Source organism: Thunnus thynnus, chromosome 6, assembly GCF_963924715.1.
Source record: "Thunnus thynnus chromosome 6, fThuThy2.1, whole genome shotgun sequence".
Classification (NCBI taxonomy): domain Eukaryota; kingdom Metazoa; phylum Chordata; class Actinopteri; order Scombriformes; family Scombridae; genus Thunnus; species Thunnus thynnus.
Genome location: NC_089522.1, coordinates 16216244 through 16241796, shown reverse-complemented (window position 1 = coordinate 16241796; position 25553 = coordinate 16216244). Strand labels below are relative to the sequence as shown.

Below are 25553 nucleotides of genomic sequence, written 5' to 3'. Positions count from 1 at the left end.
CATTCCACCTGTCAAATCCAATTTCCTGAGAATTTTTGATTGACCTGTCTAACACAGAAACAATGCAGCTGCAAAGATTTGAACATTCCCTTTCAGAGAACCTGAGGAGTTTCCATTGTTCCATTTTTCCCTGTTAATTAGATTTCAGATTGTATTTTTTGTCTGGCTTGAAGCTACAAACTTCATGTTTTGATTGTGATTCATTTTCCCCACAGTTTCTCTTTATGTCTTGTTACCATGTTTAAAACTCCCAAATAAACCGGACGGGCTCAGTCACAGTTACCAGTAAGATTACCGGTGTTAGTATTCAGGCCAGATATTCACGATGACAACTACACTTTGTAACTAATGTAAGATGACATAGATCCCTTTCTCTAAAAGAAAACATTCTCTTTTTCTTGCGCAATATGCAGTCTCTCATTTTCAAAAAACGTGTTTGATGGATATTCAGAACTGAACCACAGACAGAATCAAGTTTTAAGCTTTTCAGCTGTCTGTTGGTTGCAGGTTTCTTTAGCTCAGTGTTTGCATTGTTGTTGTTTGCTGCATAACCACTCTCTGTTCAGGTCTGTCATCATTTTTGGGGTCCTCTTAGGTAAAAGGCCCTTACTGCAGGGTGGCAACATCTGGAACCAATACAGCTGTGCTGGCTATCTGTGGAACCAGGGGGCTCGGAGGTTGTGGGCTGTAGTGGAGGGGGTGGGCAAGGGGTTGGGCTAGTTGCTGCTTTGGCCCTGGGGGTCCATGTGTCCCTGACTTCAAAATAGACTTGATTGCTAACAGCTGGCAGTCCTAACTCACCCAGTGTCAGAGCTCTCCTCTGATGTCAACCTTGTCAGTATCAAGGCCCGGACAATGGAAGGCCGGCAGCACGGAAAAGGTAGAGAGCAGAATTGTGTCCATGTGAAATGAGATTCAAAGAATGACCTTTTTTTTATGAAGGTTGTTACCATAAATAACTTGAAAGTTTTTGTCAAGGCACCTTTAAATGAAGCACACACTGAAGGTGTGCACGAACACCATAAAAATCAGGTATTAAAGTTGAGTGCATGCTAAAAAAACATGCTTGAATTGTGTGGACTTACAGGTGACATTAGCACAAAACAAACCAATATACTATATTGACAAAATAGTCATGAATGCATCCATCAGTAGCAACTAAAAACTTTGGTGTCTACATACATTTTGACTATATGAAATGATTATGCAATTAATTATTCCTATGTAACTTTCTCCTATATGTAGTTATGTTCCTATATAACTACTTCATAACCCCAAATATATAAAGGTAATTATATCAATAATTAACATGTATGTCTTTTAATCATGGTGAATTGTATTTTGAGTATCACTTTTCATTGGAGCTATATCGCAGCGAGCAGCATCTGAGCCGTGCCCTGCTATTCACTGCCACAGTATGAGTAAATAGGACAGCAGCTCATTAGCATCTTTTATTATCCAATTACAAACTCTGCTCGCCTAATTACCTCCAATCAGCAGGGAGAAGAAAATGATTGACTTCCTGGAGGACAGGAATCACTCAGGACAAAAAGGACAAACTGGAATTCAGTCACTTATTGGATAGAAAGAGACTCACAGGAAGTCAGACTATGGAAATATATATAGACATAAAAGACAGCAGCTATGGTCACAGTGTTTAAGAAAATAATTATCATAAATCCCCTCACAGTAACACCATCACACTGTGGAGGTGAGGCCTTTACAACTTAATTTGTGACTGTTGCAAGACTCCAGCCGACATATTATCAATATAAGACTTCTAAAACATTTCATTCCTGTTGTGTGAAATTAGTGTGCAAGTAGTGAAATATGTCTCTTTATATACTCCAATGTCACATTTCCACATGGTATGTTCTACCTTCACAAGGTTATGTTCTGTGGATTATGTTATTGAGTTTGTGACAGGAAAAGATAGGAAATAATTTTTAAACAGCTGCAGAAATGATTATCCTTCATCAGAGGATGAAGGGCAGCCGCTGCACAAGGTTGTGCTTATAACAGAGCTATGCATCATTATTAGACAATTAATTACTCTGTCATCAACACCAGCACCACTGTTCTACTGGGATTCAGTCGCAGATGTTTCGAACTCAGCTTTGACACCGCTATCCATAACTGGGGAGGAATGGATCCTGTTTCAGGCTTTGGCTAAACTTTAACTTCTTTGCGCATAGAGTTGCTCAGATTTACTTCTTCTCTCGGTTAGTTTTGAGTCTTTGAAAGATGTCAGGAAAGGCCAGAAATAGCATAGGGCAGGCCGCTGGGACGAGATGTTGTTTACAGACAGTGACAGGGATGAAGGACCTCTGTGCTCTGGTGCTGGGCCTGAAGCCTCGGGGGTGTGCTAGCGCTGCCTCTGTTGCTGTTCTGGACGATGCAACACACATAAAACCACACGAACATGCAGGCCAACAAACTTACGTGCACATAGACACACAAAACAAACACACACACGGCTTTCCTTCTTTTTTTTTTTCACTCCACACAGATACGCATTCACAACAAACACAGAGCCTAAACAACTACAAAAATAGCTGCACACCCTCACCTGAATGTACCTGTTTCTTTGTTTCATATTGACTACCTGCTGACTGCACAGGTTACTGTGTTGTCAATTCAAGCTGATACTAGAACAAATCCAAAACGTCACAATGTGTGTGTTTATACGTTAAACGATTTAGCAATCAGTTTAAGTAACTGTGCTGACCTTAACATTGGGGTCAAGCCAGGCTACAGAGAGAGAAACATAAGGTAAGCACCACCATCATGTAATTTCTGCACTCTGGTCAATTGCAGTCCCTTGACTGCTGAAATCACAGAAAAACACAAAGAAATAACCGCAGTGCAATATTGACAAATTCTGTTTAATATTGTGTGATACTCTTCTCTTAAAATACAGTCTTTTCTGAGGTAGACCATTACAGTTCAAGAACATTATTATCATTTTCAAAACAGACATCAAAAAAGACATGAAATAAATACTTTCATGTACAATATGCCGCAAAAATGAGGTAGAAATGGTTACAGAAAATGTACAATAACCAAGAACAAATTTACCGCAATAACAGATCAAAACATGTAAAAAATAAAAGCTTGTTTTGTTGGACAAACTGTCGGGTGTCGTGTGTTGTCATTATTTGTAGATCTAAGTCATTATTATTATTTAATTTCTATGATTACATGTGAATAATCACTTGCTTTATCTAGACCATACAGCTTGAGGCTTCCGTAATTTGTAAATGTGTTTTCAGTCTCTTAGACAGTGAACAGTATCCACAGCGGGGGTCACTCTGATTGATCTGGCTGTATGGCATGACTGAAGCCACCAGCTGGAGAGGGAAGGCTGCACTGTGATATAGGGTTGCTGGACATCAATCAGACCACTTCCACTCCAGAGGAATCAGTATAAGGGAAGGGGCGAAGGGGGGGAGGATACAACGCCACATGGCCACTGGGGCTCGTGGCCAGGGGGCAATCCAATCTAATGAGATTGCATTGGGGAGAGGGAAAAAGAGAAAAAGAATGATGAGGGAGGGAGGGAGGGATGGAGGGAAGGAGAGAGGGAGGGAGGAAAGGGCAGTAGGAAATATTACATCATACTGTGTATACCTCCTCAGGACCATGGCAACAGTCTAATACGCACGACCTCTGTACCTGCAGTCCAGTGACAAGGTTTTTCCAGCTTGTTAAAACAGAACTGTAGGACTGCTGGAAAAGGAAGGTTTCTCTGGATTGTCTACATGTTGGGTTCATCCACAATATGTACACATTAACTGAATTTTTAGACTTTGGGATTTGCTAAAAGCTACACATACATTTTTTCACAAATGTGTTTTTGTTTGTTGTCTTTTTTGATGGAATATTGTGCTCAGATGTTCACTATGAGTGCATGTGTATGATTGTGTGCGTTATATTTACATTTTCAAGTGATATTTTGCAGCCGTAAAACAATAAACAGCAGACATGCATATGCAGGATATGTAAACGCTAAATAACATGGAGATTTGCAAGCAGTTTGTCCAACAAAAAAAGGAATATTTTCTGTATTCTACATAGCATTTCATCATTCCACCATAAACTACAATAAAAATAAAGGGTAAAAGAACATAAAAGAAAACTTATTTATATATTCATATATAATAATACATGGATTTATGGCATCAAATATCCTTTGAAATACCTGAATTACATTCAATGTTACTCTTTGTAGCATATTCAAGTTTCTCTCCCGAGGTAAAAGCCCAGCTGCAGTGGGTATTAAAAGACTGTCAGGTTTCTCCTCGCTCCTTTATCTTGCTCCGCACCACTCTCTACTAAGACCCTAAGATTACATACATTCTTTATTTTATATTTCTGAGGTAAAGAAATTCTTCCTGAGCATTTCAAACAAGACTACATACTAAGAAAACAAAAGGAGTAAGTGAAATAGAAAACAGACACGCTGTGGGAGAAGCTGTGTGCAGGTGGTGTTGTTTTGTAGGATTCTCAGGAAAACTGCAGTGGATGAGGAATGTGAGATCAAAAACAAATGCATGTGGAAGTCAAGGACAACAATCCAAAAATAATAAAGTAAATTGTCTGTGAATTGTACCATTTTAAGTATGAATATAGTACCAATGGTGAGTTCAGTGAAGATACATGTGAAGTATTTCTACAACCAAACATGTTGAGTGTAACTGCAAGGTTTCACTTGAACAACTGATCTTCAGGAAAGGGCAGCCGCATGTTCGGAATTCATAAAAGTCATTTGATTTTCTTTTTTTTTCAGAATAGTAAGGACTAATTGTTTTGATTTGGTGAGCAGCTATCAAGACAGATTCATCTTTTGTGATTTTGAGGACCAGTCCGATTTGAGAAATATAACAGTGCAGCTCATTATGCATTTGGTTTGACATGTTTTTGGTCAAGAAACTGTGGTTTGCTGTAATGTTGCAGATCCCAAGCCCTTCATACTAAATGATTAGCAGAAATCCAATGACTAAATCAACATTAGGATAACATGGAAGTGGACTGGCAATAAATAGAATCCTGAGAGTAGCAGTCAAAAGGGGGGATTTTCCAAACCCTGATTATCCATAATCTTGGACCACGTCACCTAGCAACAAATAATTGATTTTGTCCTGGACCAAGGCTAATCAGGATCTCTGAGAGTATCCAAATTGCTATCTATGATTTTCCCATTGGCCAAATGACTAATACACTACCCCACTCAACAAGGCCTATTCATGTTTCCTTTCTTTGGGAAAAATAAAATATTGATATTCATAGCAAAACAAAAACAGCACACCATGGCATGCTTATGCCAGTAAAACTACTTTTTCAGCTCTCCTGTACCTTTGAGTTTGTCTGGCTCTTTTGGCTGCATAATTCGTAATTACAAAACAACAACAAAACATTCCCAAGGCTTGCCATGTCAAAGCAAAGACGGGGTCACAGGGCAGTCCGAGTACAGTGACTGGCTGCTTTCTCAGTGGCTATACATCTTGCTCCACTCTATACAAGTGTCCAGTTCTTTTGTGGTGGTGTGTGGGCGCACCTTGCAGAAGGCATTCTCAAAGTCTGTGAAGGCTGGGGATTTGGAGGATGTGGGCAGGCCATGCATGGCCCCAGTGGGGGAGGATGCTGAGGACAGCGCCTGCTGGCTGAGCTGCAGCAGCTCCCACACGGAGAAGCCCTCGGTGCGCTGCAGCACAGCGCTCAGCTCCCTCTCGCTCAGGCTGCAGCCCTGGGGCGACAGCGCCTGCAGCAGCACCTGCCTACGCATTCCCACATCTGGCAGGCCAACGTGATAACGCTTGGCAAAGCTCCGATGGACTGCATCTTGCAGCAGATCTGGCCTGCCAGTGGCGCATACAAGAATCACCAGACCCGTGGTACCCACCTGGGCTTTCTCCAGGGTGGTGAGCAGTGTCTGTCTCAGCCCCTCCTCTTCCATGGCCTCCACCTGGCTGAGCAACACCACTGAAGGCTGCCGTGCCCCTGCAACCTGCAACAGAGACCCCAGAATGTGCTCTGCCTCAGCCTTCCCTTTAGACGCCAGCATGGCTCCACTCAACCGGTAGAAGGAAGCCCCCAGCTGTGAAGCCAAAGAACGAGTCAGCGTCATTTTACCCCCTCCCCGGGGGCCAAACAGCAGGACGGTTCTTGGTGGCCGCATCACTGGACTGGGCCTCAACACGGGCCACAGCAAGTCCTCCTCCAGGGCAGCCTTGACATGGGTGAGCCCAGCCAGCTCACCCCAGCTTAGAGCTGGGCTGCAGTCCAATAACTCCCCATTGACAAGGTCCAACACTCGGGGGTCTGGGCTCTTAAGAGTCTCAACAGTCGGACCACACAATGGAGGGCGTTTGTGGGCCTGGGAGCAGTGCTGCTGTTGCTGTTGGGTGAAGCCCTGTTCCCCCACTCCGTTCTCCCCTGTCATGCCCGCTGGAGGGCTGTACTCCCCTGCTGCCCCATACTGAGGAGACACCAGGGGCTGGGAGGAGGGCTTACTGGACTTGAAGGTTTGAGGGTCTGTGCTCCCTGAACTGCTGAAGCCATTTCCCCGGCACTCTGTTTTGTCATTCACACTGTAGGGCGAGTTTCCCCCGGCCTTCAAGGGGTCATAACTATATTTCCTGTAACGAGAGCTGTCCCCACCCTCATCATCCTCTACACTCATCTCAAATGCTTTTCTTTTTAGTGTCCCTCCAGACTCAGATGTCCCAAGGTTGGTGCTCTGGTAACTGTAGCTGCCTCCTACTACTGTGGGTCTTGATGGAACAGGAGTAGGAGCTGGCAGACCCGAGGGCAGGTACGTTGCAGAAGGGTGGCTGTAGCTGGGAGCAAGGCTGGTCTGGGGAGGGTATGTGCTGGGGGGGTAGTTGTAGACAGGTGTGGTAGGGCTATAGCTGGGCACCAGAGTGGGAGTGGATTGGAGGGTGTGGAGGGAGGCAGGGGGAAGTGCTGCACTGGGTTGGGGACAGTACCCTGAGGAAAGATAGGTGCCATTGTAGCTAGAGGGGTACTCGCTGGAACCACTGCAGGAGCTGCTGCCACTATAGCCAGAGTCTGAGAGGTTACTGTTTACCACTGATACACTGCTAACCCCAGGAGGGCCTGCAGATGTGGCTACAGCCTTGGAACCTGAAAGGCTGTCATGGCCTCCAGGGGGCACTAGGGAATAGGAGGCATCAGTGCTGTGCGTCAGTGGCCAGGGCTCCAGCTCAGTCTTCTGGCCATTGAGGCCTCCAAAGGCCCCTGGCTCTGGGTAGGTGCCTACAGTAGGTGGCCGGTCATATGGTGAGTCCAGCACACCAGAGTACTTCTCAGCATAGCGCTTCAACAGGTTGGAGGCTGTGAGGGCAGAGATGTCGTCATTGGCCCAAGCGTAGTTGTGGGAGCCGCGGCTACGGCCAGAATAGAATTCCGACTTGTGGGCTGGAGAGGAGGTGGTGGAGGAGACGTCCAGGTGCTGCTCAGGCCACTGGCTGAGGGGCTGGGCATGCTCTGGGTTCCAGTGCATCTTTAACAGACCTGACAAAAGAAAGGGGAGGCTGTGATTACAATTATGTAAGAAAATAGCATATTGATGGTGTACAACTGATAATATTTGAAAGAACTTGAGCTTCCTGGTCATAATATGAATCAATGTGGTTCCTTATAGAGTCTTAATCAATTGCTTCCTTTCCTAACTTCCTGCAACTGGAATTATTTTTCTCTCTTTCTTCTCTGCCCTTTGCTTTGACTGATAGGTGAAATAAATCTCAAAATCAAATTTTTTGCATTTACATAAATGCAACCATCATCTAAGGTTCAAAGGTTGCCAATATATAAAAAAATCACATATCTTATGCTTTATTAAAGCATAATGGCTCATATTACAATAAATAAGCTTTTTTGAACTTTATACACCCTCTGCAAGGCATGAGACTATGATGAATTAATTACCATTAAATAGGCTAAAAAAGAAAGAAAAGGACTTATTTTTTTAGATATTAGTACAATATTTTTGTTTATTTGTTAAGTGCTTAAAGTGAGATGTTAAGATCATTTCCACCATGCTATGAGAATATAAGGAGGAGAAAACACAGTTCTTTAACAACTGATAAAGGACAATCAGCAACATTTGAAATTGCTGTTTACAATATGTCATGACCAGGAATCTGTATGATAAGGTTGTACAAAAGATAAACACTGCTTTGAACCAAAATAATAGTCTACATCCAGTTTTGATATAGATTAGTAAACAAGACAGACAAAGTTTAGACACTCTTCCATGACTGTTTTCCTCACTATCATGTGCACAGTAACACATGGTCTGAGCCCCTCCTCTATACGCATTGAGTGACAAGAAATGGCCTTTCTTATGTTTGGAAAGGACTCTTTTTCAGTGTTACCATCATGCATGGTAGCAGAAGGAGCTCGAGTTTCCCAGAGCGGCATAAGAAGGTAAAGAGGAGGTGGAGGGAGGAAGAGAAAGCTGCAGAAAGAAAGAGGGTGAAAGCAGATCTGTAGGCTGTATGTGTTGTTTTGCAGCTTTCCCAGCTTGTGTTGGAGGAGTGATAAGATCCCACTACTATTCCCTGTACTGCTAGCATCTGCAGGTCTCCCAGAGGAGCTATTGTTATCTCCCCGTGCATGTTGCTCTGAATGCCTGCTCTCTCCGCCCTCCACCCCCACCTACCACCCACCAATCCACCCACCCACCGTACACCAGAGCTCCAAAGGCCCAGTGGCCGGCTGGACAGAGGGAGGGAGGGATGGAGGGTGAGGGGAAGGAGGGTGTTTGTGTGTGTGTGCGCGGACAGTGGTGTGGAGAGAGTGAGAAAGAAAGAAAGACAGAGGGGGGTTGGGTTTGGAATTGCAGCATAGTGTGCTATTCATCAGCACAGTCTCCCATGGAACATTGGGAAAGTGGAATGTCTGTTCCTCTGGCTGACTTCAGCACTGGCTGAGGTCTGATTGATCATGGCTGCTTTGCACTGAGCACATCGTCGAGCTAACAGAAGAGAGGGCAGCCAGAAAAATAAGATATTTTGGTCCACGAATCCTGTTTTCCCTCCATGTCCACTCATGCAGTGGTCTTACTTTCCAGTAAAATATTAAATTGGCTTTGCATCTAAAATGCGTGGAATCCTTTGCCCAAATGTATAATGCATCTGGTACTTTTCAGTGTTTGCATACTATTCTGTCTAATCTATCAAGCGCATTATTACTTTTATATACATATATATACATATATATACATATATATATATATATATATATATATATATATATATATATATATATATATATATATATATATATGAGAGAGTGAGAGAAAGAGAGAGAGTCATAGGTGAAGAGGCAGACAGGAAACAAGGGGAGAGAGATGGGTATGAGATGCAACAAGGGTCCCTGGCAGGAACTGAACCAGGGACGTTGCTGTTATGTGGCATGTGGAGTAACAATTTGGGTACTGGAGCGCTCCAATATACTGTATATTTATAGTGTGTGTATATGTTGGATACTCCAGTATCTAAATACTATCTATATATGCGTAATTACTAATTATATTACAATGTTATAGTTAAAGAATAGTGTATTTCATGAGGACTAGCACTACCTCTTGCTGAGGCATTAGCCTCACATTCCATACATAGCTTGGCATTATTGAACTGTCACAATTTACCCTGAGGTGAGGACTGCTCCAGCCAGAAACAGGGAGGTAAAAAGGAATATGGCAAAAGCCGTCATTACTGGCCTTGCTGCCTTCCCTGCAGTGGACGCCTGATGATTCATTATTCATGGCTGTCTGTGTGTGTGGAGCCAGGCTTCTTATTGCCATTTAAATCAAATCTCAATATCCACAGCTTGCGATTCTGCTCCTGCTCTCCCACTCTCTAGCTCACTCCTAAACTTTGGCCTCTTTCTTTACCCTCTGTCCAAACCTCCCCATGTGTGTGTTTTCAGATTACGTCTGTTATTTATTCAGTCAGATGAGACCAGCAGACCAGATGGCTGTTGGATTATCATGTCCTTCATATTCAAATCCACTGCCTTAAGTTCCCAATGGCCAAACCAGTTCAAGTACTTCCCTAAGCTTCAGCCAACCCACACAGCCACACACCCACCGCAGCAAGATGTGCAAGAACATTCTCACACTCTGTTCACTTGTATTTTCACAAACATGCTGAAGACATTGGCTTGTCCACACCCAGATGACCACATATTTTTGTGGTCCAACTTGCAGGTCTTTGTCCAGGCTGCAGAAACCATATATGTCCTGCAGGCCCTTCCCATCTGCAGCCCAACCAGTTTTTGAGCAGCCCCAATAATGGGGCCTGTGTGTGACAGAGATGGATGAGAGCCCAGGGGAGCTCATAAAACCTGCAGTGGGGAGGGAGGGATGGAAGGAGGGAGGGATGGAGGGAGGGGAAATAGTGGACAGCAGGCGCTTCGTCCTCTCTAAGCGGACTGGAGCGGACATTAGAGGACTCAGTGAGGCGGGCTAACTGCTGTCCACTCCATCATCAGAGCAGCACCAATACAGAATGGACTCTCACACAACCCCCCGACCAACTTAATGGCCAGCTGCCCATACCTGAAGAACCAATTCACTATTAAATCTGAGAGTACAGTAATTACTTTCTACAAGTCTTTTAAAAAAGTGCATTATACTCTATAATTCTTCCTGGATGTACACAGTAAGTTAGATGAGTGATAGGCCACCACTCACCCCTGATGAACACAGCAGGGTTGCAGTGCAGTTTAGCCCTTTCCATGTAATTAGATCTTGCCTTCTGCTGGATTGTGGTTTTTAGAGCAGCAGTGCTCCACATTAAACTGAGCAAACTCTAATCTACACTTCTGCTTAAATCAGCCATCGTGTAGATTAATTCACTAGAGGGCCAGCAAGAAAGCTAAGATTAGAAGTAGGAAATCAGGACAATGTGGACATACTGTCAGTAGCAGTGCAATCATTAGATTAACGTCAATGTATGCTCCAGTGGGATGCTATTGTAAATGATCCTATACATCATACATATATATCATGATACATTGTTCGGCTCTATAATGCATTTGTGTGACTTCTCCCTTTTCTGCCACACCCCCGTCAACTCTATTTTTTTTCATAAGAGAGGGGGATTGTGGATAAAAACCCACATTCATTAAAAATAGGAATCCTTATTCAATTATTTTGGAAATTTTTGTTGCTGTTGTTAATAAGAGTAAAGCAGCTCTGTGATGCAGTGACAAGGGGGTTATTTTTTTTATCATTTATCAGTAGCACTGTTGAATTTGTGATGTTGAACGTAACAGAAATAAGTTGTGATATGTTGTGACCAAATTAAGTATAGATAAATGTGACTAGGCTGCTTTTCTGTTGACCGATGGCCTTACTTGGCTGCAAGGAGATTGATAAGAACCTTGTATATATAAACATTAAATTTCCCACTGTGTGTGTGTGTTTTCTCGGTCCCAGGAGAGACAGATGTTCTTCTGCTGACCGCCTTACTGTCTGTGCGGCCATTGTGGTGGACGGCCATCTAGCAGACGTGCGCTCCTCGGACAATCCAGTTGGCCCTGAGACAAAGCCTGAAGGATCCTATTGTCAGGGGCCTGTCTAATTATGGAAATCTTATTAATCTATTCAGCAGCAGTCCACTGACAGCTTTTGTGTCAGCCTGGGATTTATTGAGGGACCTGTGTGAGCTGCATCCTATTGTAGGAGTGCGTGATGAAGACAGTGGTACGGCTCTCTTCAGCTGAAACCAGCTTTACTTTGAGGAGGCCCTAAAATTAAAATTAGACCACTTATGGCTCAGGGGGAATGTGTTTATTCATTTGTGATTTCAGCTCTCTAATACTAAGATTTGCCATCTGTGAAGTCACTGAATGTTCTGTTGACTCTATGAAATCAAAGTAGCTTTCAGCCCATAAAGGCTGGTAGTACTCTAGACAGTGTTGTGGTTTCTATAAAGGAGGTATCAGTGGGTGAGGTGAAACGTTATCTTGGCAGGAAGCCCAGAGACGGAGGGCTCCAGTGCTGTTTCACAGCTCCCCTGGGGTTCCTTTCCCCTGCTCCCTTCCCGATACTTTTGTTTTTCCTGCCCTGAGGAACAAAACAGACACGGATGCAACAAGCCTTCTGGGACAGTGTGCTATTAAACTGTGCCGATTGTGAAGAGGCCGCTTGTAAACAAGAGCGCTGTGGATCAATCCAATCAGGGCTCTATTCAGGGTCGAGGTTTATCCCCACCCACCAACTAAAGAAAACTACCAACATCTCCACTCCATCGTACACCTCCGTACAGAGGCACAGACTAAAGAGAGCAATGTGTTTCTAAAAATGTACACAGAGCTATAAATCCTTTGATGCTTTGTTGCTGGTTTCTAACAAAACGTTAAGACTTATCATGTTGCAGACCTGCAGGTTGCTTAGCTGGTCAAATTAACATTTACAAAATATACAGCATGAAGAAACAAAGGCAAGAATTTACTTAAAAAGTTGTCCTGAAAGTCATGATATTGATATTTTCTGTGGAGACATTGTGCTCTTTTTTCTGCTCTAAATGAATCTGTTGGCTCCACAGTAAAAAGGTAATTATATCTATTCAACTTTCAACTTTCAAATTTACCAAAACCTGCCTCAGAAGAATCCTACAAATTAACTGGCCAGATATTATCAGCAACCAGGAACTGAGGCAGCGAACAAGACAGCAGCCTGCAGAGGAAGAAATCCTAGAGATGGATTGGTCACACTCTTCGCAAGCCTGCATCCAGCACCACAAGACATGCCCTCTTTTGGAATCCACAATGGAAAAGGAAAAGAGGCAGACCAAGAAACACCTGGCTCCGTGACCTGGAGGCAGACATGAAGAGAACTGGCCATACATGGGGACAGCTGGAGAAATTGGCCCAGGACTGGGATGCCTGGAGAGCCTTTGTTGGCGGTCTATGCCCAAAGTGTGGTCACAGGCTTGAAGTATGTAAGAAATCTAGTCAACATTTTGGAAAAGTATGTTGAAAAAAAATTAACACGATCAGGTTCACTTAATCCCAAAGACGAAATTCTTCACTTACTTTTAAACAAAAGTTGCAAAGAGGGCAGCGTCGAATGCTTTCGAGAATGCTGCTCTGGCTGTTGTGGCAGTATGTCAGGATTTCAATTTAGACAACATCTCAGAAACAGCCACTTAAAAGAAAAAAGCTTGAAATGAATACAGCCGAGTTACAATACAAAGCACACAGCCATACGGAAGGGGAATGACAGGCAGGAAGTAGAGAGAAGGACAGAGTGTGACAGACACTATATTTGTGCTGATAAATCACAAACCTGATGCACTGACCACTGCATCAGTTGTTATGTATTCAGTAAGCGCAAGCTGATCAATGAGCTATTGGATAAAACTCCTGCTTGCTGAACATAAATATGTAGAACAGATTATCTCTTTCTTCAGGAATCTTTAAACACAAACATATCAAATAAACTGTTTCAAACGATGGAGCGCTGGGTTTGGTGTGCTAAGTCAGAAGCCTCTGAACTCAGAATCTGTTATTTATCAGAGTTTGTTATCTTGATTTGTCGTTGAGTCTTGAAGCCCCTTAAGTCCTCTCTTCTCAAGTTCACTGTGATTTATGACACTAATATCAAGCAGGACATTCTCACTAGGCTGGCCGCTGCGTACTACCTGGTCTGTCGTAAAAACACCAATCTGAGAGGCCGGCCACATTTCACAGCATGGCAGGTGGAGACAGTGGAAAATTGTCTCTGGACGTTCTCTCACTTTGGTATGAAATACACATTTTATCAGCTCTTGCACAGTTTGTCCTACAGACTGAAAAATGATGATGAATTTCTCACAGATATTGTGGATCATGTATGTTGTACTATACTCGTGTTACACAGACAATATCACCACACAGATGCTGAATAGCCTCTGTTATCGTGTGTGGGGTATTGCCAAAAAGCTGTCAAAGGAAGTGTGAGGTCAGACCCTTTTCAACCCGCCTTAAGACTGGGATAATGCGGACACCGGACAACAGGGATCATAATTTATCAGCCATGCATAATTGGGCATTGCCAGGGAAAATTATTATAAATCTATGCGTTAGTCACAGGGCTGCTATCAATCAAAAGAAACACAATCCCACACTTCCACTCTGCCTCTCGCTCCCTCTGGCTCATCTGCTCCCTCTTTCATGGCCCTAAAAAGATGTAATAACAGAAGAGTGCGGGAGCTCTGGCGGGGAGTTTTCACACCTGCTGCCCAGAGCACGAGCAGACGCAGTTCTTTTCAAACACGCCTCACCAGTCCAATCCCAGGAGGAAGAAGCACATCTCCTGCAGTGGCATTGAGGGATGTCCTCTGTGTGTGTCTCTCTCTATCTCTGTACCTTCCTCTTGCTGTGGATAAAGCTATCTGTACTCCATGTATCAGAATGACAGTTTGACTTACTCTATTTTTTGTTTCATCCCCCTTTGGGAATGTTACAGGCCAGCTGTCAGAATGGTTTTTGTCTGTGTGTGCAGCTAATACGGTTTTATTAGAAGAGAGGGGCAATATGACAACTGTGTACTGTGGATTTTGCAGATATACAGAAAACAAAATGTCTGCAATAAAAAACAGTGAGGGTAAATGACAATTATTTTTTGAAACAGTTCACTTAAACAGAATAAAACAAGCTTCTATGAGGTAAATCTCCAATTCATTAGCAGCGAACAAATATTCAGTGTCATTAAAAGTTGTTGTTTTGCAGAGTGGATGCAGTAGCCAAAGTACGTGATGACATTTGTTAAACATTGATTAATTGACAAACGTGTTTAGAATTGCTAATGATAGTGCAGCAAGAAAATTCCCATCTGAGAGCGTGCTCATTTTACAGCCCTTTTCTCAGCACTCTCCAAAACTAGAAAGCCTCTGGAATAATTGCTGGATGCGTCACTTCATGCTCGTAATTTTAGAAACAACTCCCCCATCCCCCGTGCCTGCTAACGCACGTCCACAAATGGCAGAAGCAACCCCCCCCCCCCAACACCCCCTTCAAGAAAAACAGGGTCCCTATTTTCTGTGACTGCAGGCTGGCTTTAGGTCATTGTGTCCACTAATATATCAAAGAACAGCTGTCCTAAGGCTCGGTGATGACCAATCACCCTTTCCATCTGTCTCACTCGCCCAATCTCTGTTCTATCTCCCCCTCTTCAGCTCTATCTTTTTCTTGCAATCTCCTTCTTTCCCTGTTTCTCTGCTTCTCCACCTCCCTTATTCCCTCCATTCCCACTGAGCATGTTGCGTTCCCTCTTTTCTGTCCAAATCCCCTGGCCCCTCTGTGCTCCCAGCTTATACTCTCAGCACATGGACAGCTCTGGGATTTGTTGTTTTCTGTTAGTATACATACAAACAGAGAAATATCTTCAACACTCCCCTCTGTGGCAGTGCTTTTTATGATCACTGAACAAACAAACACCTAACGGCATGCCGATTAAAGTATGTTATTTCTCAAGTGTAGTCATTTACTAATTAGCTGTGCTGCTGTGAAAGACGCTGCGCCTCATTGTCGAGCTCTGAATTCTGCTGCCTCAGGAATCCAGTGAAGTGTTGCCATCCAAATGAGCCTCACCACCCTGCTTCTTAATTGGGCCCTTAACGGGAGCGGAGGCCTCCTTAATGAGCTGATGAACCCTCAGAGAGACAGAGGACAGGGCCAGTGGATTCACAGGGCCCTGGGTCCCTAACCTCCCTGTTTTTGTGGGCAGAGATGCATGCAAACATACACACACACACACAGACTGGGGGCTAATTAGAGCCCATTCACACCCTGCACTAATGATCCCGGCTCTTATTCACACACACTTTAGCAGGCTGTGTGTTTATTCAAGGGCCTCCCAGGCTCCTCCGCTGCACCACTCATACCACTCTGCCCACAATAGGGGTAGACACCGGTGCGGCCCTCCAACCTGCTCCTTCAGGGGCTGGGATGAGATCTACTCCTTCTTTCTTCTATACAAACTGCTCCATGACTTAGCAGAGTCCTTCACAAAGACACTCGCGCAAAACATAAAAACAGAGCGCAACAGAAAGAAAGGCGAGGGAGAGGGGTCAGTCAGAGGAGAGCTATAAAAACTGCCAGATCTGGACTGCTGTGCATGTGTGTGTGTGTGTGTGTGTGTGTGTGCTGTTTTAAAAGAAAAGGTATCGCTACACCAGCGGGGGCCCCAGCAACAAGAGTTAGGGCACTCCTGGGTTGGCGGCCTGGGACTGATTTAAGAGTGTGTTTGAAGTGCAGATTACAGATTCTTTGCACCAAATCCCTCCAGGAGTATCCATGGCCCCTGGAATCTCTCTCAGGTTTCTCCTCAGGTCCGGCCGAGGCTGCTCGCCCCAGCTTGAAGTCCTCTGGACTGGCCGGAGACAAGGACCAAGACCGGACACGCCAAGGAAGAATGAGTCACACACACTGGCTGAATGTGGGATCTAAATCATTGAGACCGGATATGTGAGAGTAGTCATGATAACAAAGACTGAAGCCTGTCATTGGGTGTACCTTTCCTAAACGTGTATCACCCTGTGTGCATTTATACACTGGGGCTTGTCTATGTGCAAGGGCAGAAATGCCTACAGCAGGAGTCAGAAGTAGCGTTGGGAAGCGGGAATGCTCTACATTCCCACAAAGGGAATTCCAACATGGAGGTGAGAGTCTTCGCATGTCCTGCACATATGCAGAGTCCCTCACAGTCAGATTTGTGCTCGGCAGAATCATGACTACGGTCTTTAACTAAAAGACAGTGAGCTGCAGTGTCACCAGCGAGCACAGGGGTGTGTTTGTGTGTCACTGGTCTGAGAGTAAACAGCGTGACTACCTAACACTGCTGTGTGCGCTCATACGATCCATCTGTCTACATACACGCACACACACTAGCAGGCTGTTCTGAAATGATTTCAATCCTGCAGAAGTGCTGCAGAACAGAGCCACTCTGTACATGAAAAAACATCAAACTATTGGACAGAGCAGATGAAAAACAGCATTGTATGTCCTGATCATAAAAGCAAATCACACACAAAGGCTAGTACGTAGTGTACTGGAGGGTTCCCAAGAAAAGACCAGCAGTGTGAGTGTTCTGAAGGCATGCTAACTATTCCACCAACAGTTTGTGACATTCTTGGACTTGCTGTCCACTTCAGCAGAGCGTTCAGTCAGTATGGACTAGCAGGGTGCAGGGAACTGATGGAACAACCAGTTAAACAAGACTTGATGGGAAGCAGCACAAGCATGCAAATTACTGATCTATCAGTGCTATTCGAGCAGCTCAGCCTAATTGGATACATAAACGTCCTCTAATGGGAAAAAACACAACATTTTCTGTGAGAACTGGCATTGAATCAAGCAAGAGCCACTTCTGAGAGGACATGTTTCATAACAACATAAGGTCAACTACTTATTGGGCTGGCAGCAATACTAAATTCCATTCATCTGATGAGTAGTTAAATAATAACATTGGCTATTTCGGGGATGAAATTTACAAAAAGCAAACAAAGTGTCATGGTTACTGTCAAACATCCCTACATGATGCTTTAATCAAGCCGTTTTGTCCAGTTTGAATTCACACACCCACACATTTGTCTTACACTGACTCTACAATCCATTTTTTGCATGCTAACAAAACAAATCAGAAGTTTTTACCATCCATTACGAAGTAATACTTTTTAAATTAACCATTCTGTGTGGTTTCTCCCTCTTTTCTTGTAACTGTCATGCCGATAATGCTCCTTTGAGGCGAGTTAAAGAGCTGGGAAAAAGGGGCTCTTGAGGCCGAGGGCATGGAGGCAGCCCCATGCTGGCCAGCAAACAATGCTGTTTTGGAGAGCCCGAGCACTGGACTCAAATGAAACCTGGTGGGAGGGTACGAAGGGGGGGAGGCCAAAACTGGACACGTCAGTTATTAGGTCAGCATTGAAGGGAGAAAAGATAGAGAAGGGGGAAAAAGGAGGGAGTGCAGGAGGCAGCGTGTGTGGTGCTAAGTCCTGAACTGTATTGGTAAAATGACACTGGCAGAGGCGAGGGGTTTCTGCTGCTTAAACCATCAGCCCTCCAACCTCCCTCTGTCCCTCTTCCTTCCCCCATCTGCGTCTTCCGCCTAGTGATGAAACATTCAAACAGGGCCAGTGCCCGGAGTTTAGCATTTCCACAGTGTACGTCAAGGAAAAATCCAGCTTTCTGCGCTGAGGCTTGCACATTTTCACAGTTACCTGTGTTTTTTTTTCCTTTGGTTTGCAAACTACAGAACACAGAGTCCGCTCCTGCTTATTTTTGGAGTGGGGGCTCATTGATTCAGGCAAAGTCCAACTAAAGTCAAGTGAGGCTGTTTGGTGTAACATGCAGCAGGGTAGAGAGAAAGAAAGGTGCAAAGTACTCACTATAGGGGACAATAGGACTCAGCATTCTGTGGAGCTGGTCTCAGTAAAGAGGAATGCTGTTTTGTGAATGCCAGCTAAGGTTAGCGTCCGTCCGGCTGTAGTCCATCACTGGCATGAGCTCGCACTGACAACAGAACAGCCCTGAGAGAGAGAGAGAGACAGAGAGAGAGAGAGAGAGAGAGAGAGAGAGAGAGAAGAGGGGGGGTTAGGCAGTTACAGGCTGCTGCACAATTAAATGTCTGGACAAACACTCACATGTCAACTAACCCTTTCACACAAGCTCACACGGCAACACACACCGAAACACTCACACCAACACACAGACCAGAATTCAGCCAGTATGATAGAATTACTGACCAACCTGAGAGGCCTATCAGTGTATCAAAAACAGAGTACTCACATACACACGCACACACGGTCTGCCAAATTGACGCACACAAGGGTATTCATTATAGGCAGGCATTAAGCTGATTGTGAAGCTGCGTCCAGCCTCTAAAGAGGGCTTTCTAAATCTGCCTCACAAAAAGACTCATGCATACCATTGCTCTGTGCACTGGGGCAATAAAGACTGCATTCTTAGGAGACCAAACACTTTTAAGCAAAATGCAGAAGAAAAAATGCTTCCTGCAACGACAAAGTTACACTTTTCAGTCTATCAATATTTTTAATAGACCTCTGTTAGAGGTGCAGTGAAAACTGAAATCATACTACAAAATGCAGAAAACAAATTCACTCAAATAACTATTGTTTGTTTTCAAAAATAATGCATAATAAAATGTATTCTGTCTCTGTTCTGGTTTGGGTTATACATGGCATATTTTAATCACGCACAGCTTAAAGACAGTTTAATCTTCCAGTTTCTATTGTTTTATTCTGATATGAGGCACTTCCCTGAGCAAACCCATGAGATTAAAACATGTTTTTTCATAGCAGCCGTTATGTTATTTCTTCATTCTGTGGACACCAAAGTACAATTTTTATCACCACTGGTGCTAAATTGCTTTAAAATACACAGAGCAAACAGGAAAGACTGATTGTAAATATACAATCCACCTAGAAAAGGTAACACTACTGTATCTACTGCAGGATAAAATCACAATCCAAAACATCATTCAATCTCAAATGTATAAAACAACTTTAGACACCAATATTTAACTTTAGTTTAGTTTATTTTGATCATTTTCAATTTATACAACTCAAATACACATGTACATAAATAATAATAAGTTGTTGCTGTTGAAGCAGTGACAAACCAAAGCAAGTTTATACTGACTGAAGAGGTGCTGAAGCCTTAATTTACTGCAGCTACTCTTTTTACATGAATTATTGTGTACCAAGCCCTTTAGATTTATACACTGAAAAAGAAAGAAAGAAGAAAAAAAGAAATAAGGAAAATAAGAGAAAGACTAATTTTATATATGTATATTATATCTACCCAAAACACACTAGTGGCCATATCTCAGTTTTATATTTGTAAATCATCTTATTTTTTTAATCTATGAAATATATTATACATTTTTATTTCCTTTTCAAAACCATTCGACAAATGAACTCTTTGACTGATATACATCTTTAGTTTGCATAATGTTTGTTTTTGTAAACGTGGAAATTCCTCTTAGTTCAGACTGACTTGCTCTGATTTGAAACAACTTCTAGATACAATCTGGAAGCATCTATTTTTTTACTTTATACATTAACTATGCAGTTTTAAAGTCCACCGAATCTCTAAATCTGAGAGCATGTCAGTTTATAAATAATATGTTGGTTGGTTCATGATAATCAGCTCTGTTTACGATTCTTATAGCTCTCTTCTGTAGCATAAAAATTGGATTTGTACTTGTTTTGTATATTTTTTCCCAAGCCTCCACACAGTAGGTAATGTATGGAACTATAAAAGAACAATACATGTGATGAATTTAGGTTGAGAATGTCTTTTGTTTTGTGATGGACTTCAACATTTTTGTCTTTACATGATTTACATGTAGATTCCAGTATAGTTTGTGGTCTATAACAATTCCCCAAAATGTATTTTCATAAACACTTTCTATTTAAACATTATATATCATGATATGTACTTGATTATTGATTTTTCATTATCCAAATATTATAAATTTTGTTTTATTTAAATTTAATGACAATGTGTTGATATCAAACCATCGTTTAAAGTTTTCAATTCTGTCTCCACTGAATCCAGAAGCTGCTCAAAATCTTTACCAGAACAAAAAAAATTTCTATCATCTGCAAACAAAACAAACTTTAGCAATTTGTACATGTTGCAAATATCATTAATTTACAATATAAACAGCTTTGGACCCAACACTGGACCTTGTTGAAACTCAGCATACTGATGTTTATTATCATGATAGTAACTAAGCCATGAGTATGCTACCCCTCTAATACCATATCTTTCAAACAACCCCTACAGTATATTCCTTATTTTCTTTTGCTGTGGATATTTCTTTCTTCATTTCCATCGTTGACATTGCAGTGGATCGATTAGATCTAAATCCATATTGATGGTCACTCGATAAGTTGTGTTTTTCTATGAAATGATCAAGTCTTTGAACAATAAGTTTTTCTAAAATTTTCAAGAACTGAGGAAGGAGAGAAACTGGTCTATAGTTTGAAAAAAGCGCCTGTCTCCATTTTTGCAGATAGGAGTGACCTTTGCTATTTTTCATTTTGTTGGGAAATATGCCTGTTTGAAGTGACTGGTTACATATATGGGTCAGCCGTTTCGTTATATACTGTCATGTCAATATCAGTACAATCAGCAGATTTTTTATTCTTAAAATTGTTTAAAGTGTCCATTAGTTCCTTCTTTTCAATTCCCTTCAGAAACATGCTGTTGGAATTTATATCAATAATATCATCATCTACACTCTCCTTCATTACTGGGTCCACAATATCATTTGCTAAACTATAGCCAACATTCACAGAGTAATCATTAATCATTGTATATCTCTTTTGTTTTGGTTATGATTGGTTGATTATTTTTAATAAAAGTAATGTGGATGATCTGCTTTTCCTGTACCCTTTTTAATTATGCTGATAAACACCTCCCATGTACCTTGTGTATTACTTCTATGCTGTTCCAGTAGTTTGTTGTAATAATCGTTCTTACTGAGTCTCATTATACTTATCAATTTATTTCTATATTTTTATATTTATTTTCTGCTTCCAACTTCATGTAAGATTGTGACATTTATTGCTTTTGTACATTACTACAGAAACTCTGTCTTTATGACTAGATATAAAGAACAACAAGGCATGCAGTTATCAATTTACATTCACTCATGTACCATTCATATGGAGGAGAGATTACGCAGTGACCACACGGCTGCCCCTGAACACCAACAGGCTTCACATACAACACCGCCTCCTATTACAACCCCCTCAGCTCTAACCTACAGTCTATGGCTTTAACTGACAGTCAACTTTTAACACTCAGCTCAGAATAACTAACTTGCAGCAAACCACAGCTTCTACTTAAAACAAACATAGCTTTGTCCTTGCACAGTTCAGGGAGAGGCTGAAAGGAGATGGCAGAGTTAGGAGGAAGGTTTGCTCAGGAAAATGTCTCATGGTCAGTGGCCAAAGAGGAGAGCTGCTACAACACGCTCAGCTCTGGTCTTCTTTCAACTTCAGCCAGCCAGCAGAGCCAAGTCAAACAGCAGGGAGAGCAGCAGGCTATGACAGCAGATCAACACAGAGATGCAGAGAAGACAGACAGCCTTACCTATTCATGCCTGCATGTCCTCCATCAGATCTGAAAGCACTAGGATAATCCCTGGAGCAGACCAGACCCGTGTGTGCACTGCTATGCTTTTTTTCCACATATGGGACACAACTCCACACACTCTCTCTCCCTCCCTCTCTTGCTCTCTCTCTCTCTCTCTCTCTCTCTCTCTCTCTCCCTCGCTCTCTTTCTCTCTCTCTCTCTCTCTCTCTCTCTCTCTCTGGCCAGTGACAACAGAGTGAGCACTGAGCTCCCCTCCCCCATGGATCTCCCATCCCCCTCTCCCTCCCCTCCTTCTCTCTCTTTATGCTAAAAGTATTTAAGTAGGGAGCAGGGGCAGCAGGGAGGGTGGGGGACTGACCAATCGTGCTCTGAAGGAGAGTGAGGGTGATCGCACTGAAACTTGGACACAGAGGACAGTGGGGAGAGAGAGAGAGAGAGAGAGAGAGAGAGAGAGAGAGAGAGAGAGAGAGAGAGAGAGAGAGAGAGTGTTTTTGGTTGGAGGGAAATGGCCAGAGTAAGTTTGGTTTGCCCCGGGAGGATTAAGAAAGAGTTGAAGGAACAGTGGTCAGATTGTGGTGAAAAAACACTGAGGAACAATCTCTTATTTCTTCTCTGACTGACTAAAACAAATGACGGCCACTGTTGGGCACATTACTTGGAAAATGGAATCAATTTGGTACTTATTACTGATTACGAAGTAATTACATTGCTTAATTAATTACGTAACAGCAGAAAAAATGTTACATTAATTGTTACATAATTTGATCGTTACACAGCTCTGTCAAAGGTGCCTTCCAACAGCTTCAAAGCCATCACACCCACACGATGCATCTTCTGTATTTAACACATAAAGAAACAGAAAACTAGACATTGTGGTTTAACAAACAGCCAGCCTAGGGTGAAAATTGATCGTTTTGGTGACAGATTAGGTGGGAAAAAACGCTGAGGTCTAAAGTAACAAGAAAACATAATTTACCTCAGCCAAGAAACTTGTCTTTCATTAGTCATAACAAACCACATTAAACTGAAGGGGACCTATTATGCTCATTTCCAGCTCTATGTTTTTACTGTGACTTCACTAGATTAGCTTTGCATGATTCACAGTTCAAAAAAATCTTTATTTATCTTATACTGGCCCTTTATGCAGACCTCAGTTCAACCTCTGTCTCTAACAGGCAGTCTTAGCTCCTGTCTCTTTAAGGCCCCCCTCCCATTGAGCCCACTCTGTTCTGATTGGCCAGCTGTCCAGAAGCCTACCGAGGGACAGATGTATCAGTTGTTTTAAGTTACCACCAATGAAAACCCAACATTTCCTGCTTTACTGCTTCATATTAAAAGCTAATAAATGACTAAATAATGGGAGAGTGACTACCCCCAAAACAATGGAAAAATGCTATATTGTTAGCGGAGCGGAGCAGTGAACTTGCACGCTGTGCGTGGAGCAGATGACCATATAAAGAAATTCGTCACAAGCCAACATCAGCTCAGGCTGAAAGTAGAAAAAAAACGTTGGAAACCGAGCGTTCAGAGAAGTCTGAAGCCTAAGCTTTTTGCTCACAGGGATTACTTTTACATACGTTTACCTCATTTGATATTTTGGCCACGTAAATATGAATATCTGACATTGTAACATCATATATATAACTGAAAATAAGGAAAAGCACAGTAGGTCACCTTTAAAAATGAGACGTCCTTCTTGCCCCTGACTGGAGTGCTGTTCAGCAGCAGTGTGCTCAGTGCTGCCAAGAAGTACCTTGAAGATACTGGCTCCAAAAAATCCCAGGCTCCAACTGAATTCAATTAGTCAATTATTTTTTCAATGAGTTATTATGGTCTCAATTGCTAAATGCAGGCCCTGTAATAAGTGTACTAGTGGACATTTTCGAAAATATTGCTTAATAACACTTGATCTGTTAATAAGATTTGAAAACTTCGATGTCTGCCGTGTGGGCGTTGATTGACAGCTGTGATTGACAGTTCACTCATCTGCTGCTCTCCCCGGCTCCTAGACTTCATTGATTTGGACTATTGTTGCATTGTTTCAGTAAGTTTAATGTTACTTGATAACTGCCCCGTTAACACAATTTAGCTAAAGTAACTAAAATTGAACAGGGTGTTCCCAGAAAGTTACTGTTAGCTTCGGTCCAAGGTAGCAGGCCATGTTTCCAGGGTGTAAAAGGCAACACTCCTTATCTGGAAAGTCCTGGCTCCAAACCGAAAAGAGCTGCAGTTCTGGACTTCAAACTGGCTCCAATGCAACCCAATGGGTGACGTCACACCTAGCATTTATATATAGTCTATGGTCAGAACATCTGTGCCATCTTTTATATTTTAGTATTTTATAGTTCTTTTCGTAGTGATGTTGTTGTTGTGTTTTTTGTTATTTTGCACCTGCCAGAAGGTCATTTTTTTTCCCAACAAAAAAAGATTGCCTGCCATCCGATGGGTATTTTCAACATTCTTCCCATTAAAAATGTAATGACTGAAATTTTGGGTTCCTGGAGATAATAGTCAGACCTTGTCCTCACAGCGAAGCCACAACGATCACAAACCTTCCCAACTCATTGGCTAGCTAGCCGTTTAAGACTAAACATCTAAAACAACTTTGGTGTTACTGTAAGGAATTTTTATTCCTCCTATATTGGGAGGAGCTAGACACATCCCTTCACCACCAGACCCCTGCACCAGCTAATACATCATGAGCAGTCTGTCCACTGAACGCACATAGATTAAATTGATATCAACATCCAATCCAAGCAAACAAGCTGGCCACCAAAATGCATTGAAGAAATGGAGCACTGGTATTTAACTGTTATGTAATTAATTTCAATTTGTAATCCTTTACCCTTTGTATTACTGAAAAAAATAATCACATTACTGTAATGCTGTTTATGACAATGATAAATATCACACAAATACAACAGGAAGGTTTCTATGTCTTGTAAAACATGTTTTACCTTTTCAGCTGATAAGATTTCTGGCAGTCACAATAATACTTTTCAAAGAGAACAAAGGTAAAAATGATTTTAAAAAACAGGTAATAGCTCTAGTCGATCTGTCTCATGATCAGATGCTGTTCCAGTTTCATTTACTTGCTCTTCACACGCAGCTGTCAGGCTGTTTTTAGCGCCACACTGAGGGCCACATGGTCCAGTCATCTCCTCCAGTTACACGGAGCCGGTACTCCAGTTGAGCTACAGGATGCCGCCCACACACACGCATAGTCCAACGCAAATATCCATATACAAGTGAGCAAATAGAGCGGGTGAACCAGCTGAAAATAGAGAGGGACATTGTGATCATATGTTTGGTGTCCAGAGCATCCAATGCACTTCATCATGTGACAGTATTATGGAAAGTGTTTGCTCTCAGAGTAGCCCAAAGGCATGCTGACAAGAAATTAATCA

The 25553-nt window shown here is 42.5% G+C and overlaps 1 protein-coding gene across 2 annotated transcripts; it reads right to left on the bottom strand.

Moving 5' to 3' along the window:
• Positions 1-2866: 2866 nt before the first annotated feature.
• On the bottom strand, positions 2867-25215 carry fignl2 (fidgetin like 2). 2 transcript variants are annotated; one of them, XM_067592113.1, is made up of 3 exons: positions 25104-25215; positions 18405-18545; positions 2867-7536 (listed from the first exon to the last, which is right to left on the bottom strand). In XM_067592113.1, exons 2-3 carry the CDS (start codon positions 18427-18429, stop codon positions 5489-5491), a joined length of 2073 nt encoding a protein of 690 aa, XP_067448214.1. In that variant the 5' UTR covers positions 18430-18545; positions 25104-25215; the 3' UTR covers positions 2867-5488. The 2 variants fall into 2 exon arrangements, with proteins under 2 accessions (XP_067448214.1, XP_067448213.1); XM_067592112.1 differs by lacking the exon at positions 25104-25215 and adding an exon at positions 22144-22335.
• Positions 25216-25553: the final 338 nt, after the last annotated feature.

What these genes read in the sequence shown, in the direction of transcription:
- fignl2 (XM_067592113.1), bottom strand. Translation starts at nt 18,429, where the DNA reads ATGCTGAGTCCTATTGTCCCCTATA. An exon ending in GAGTCCTATTGTCCCCTATA is followed by an intron (nt 7,537 to 18,404) that starts GTGAGTACTTTG and finishes TTCTTTTGTCAG; the next exon opens with GTCTGTTAAAGATGCACTGG.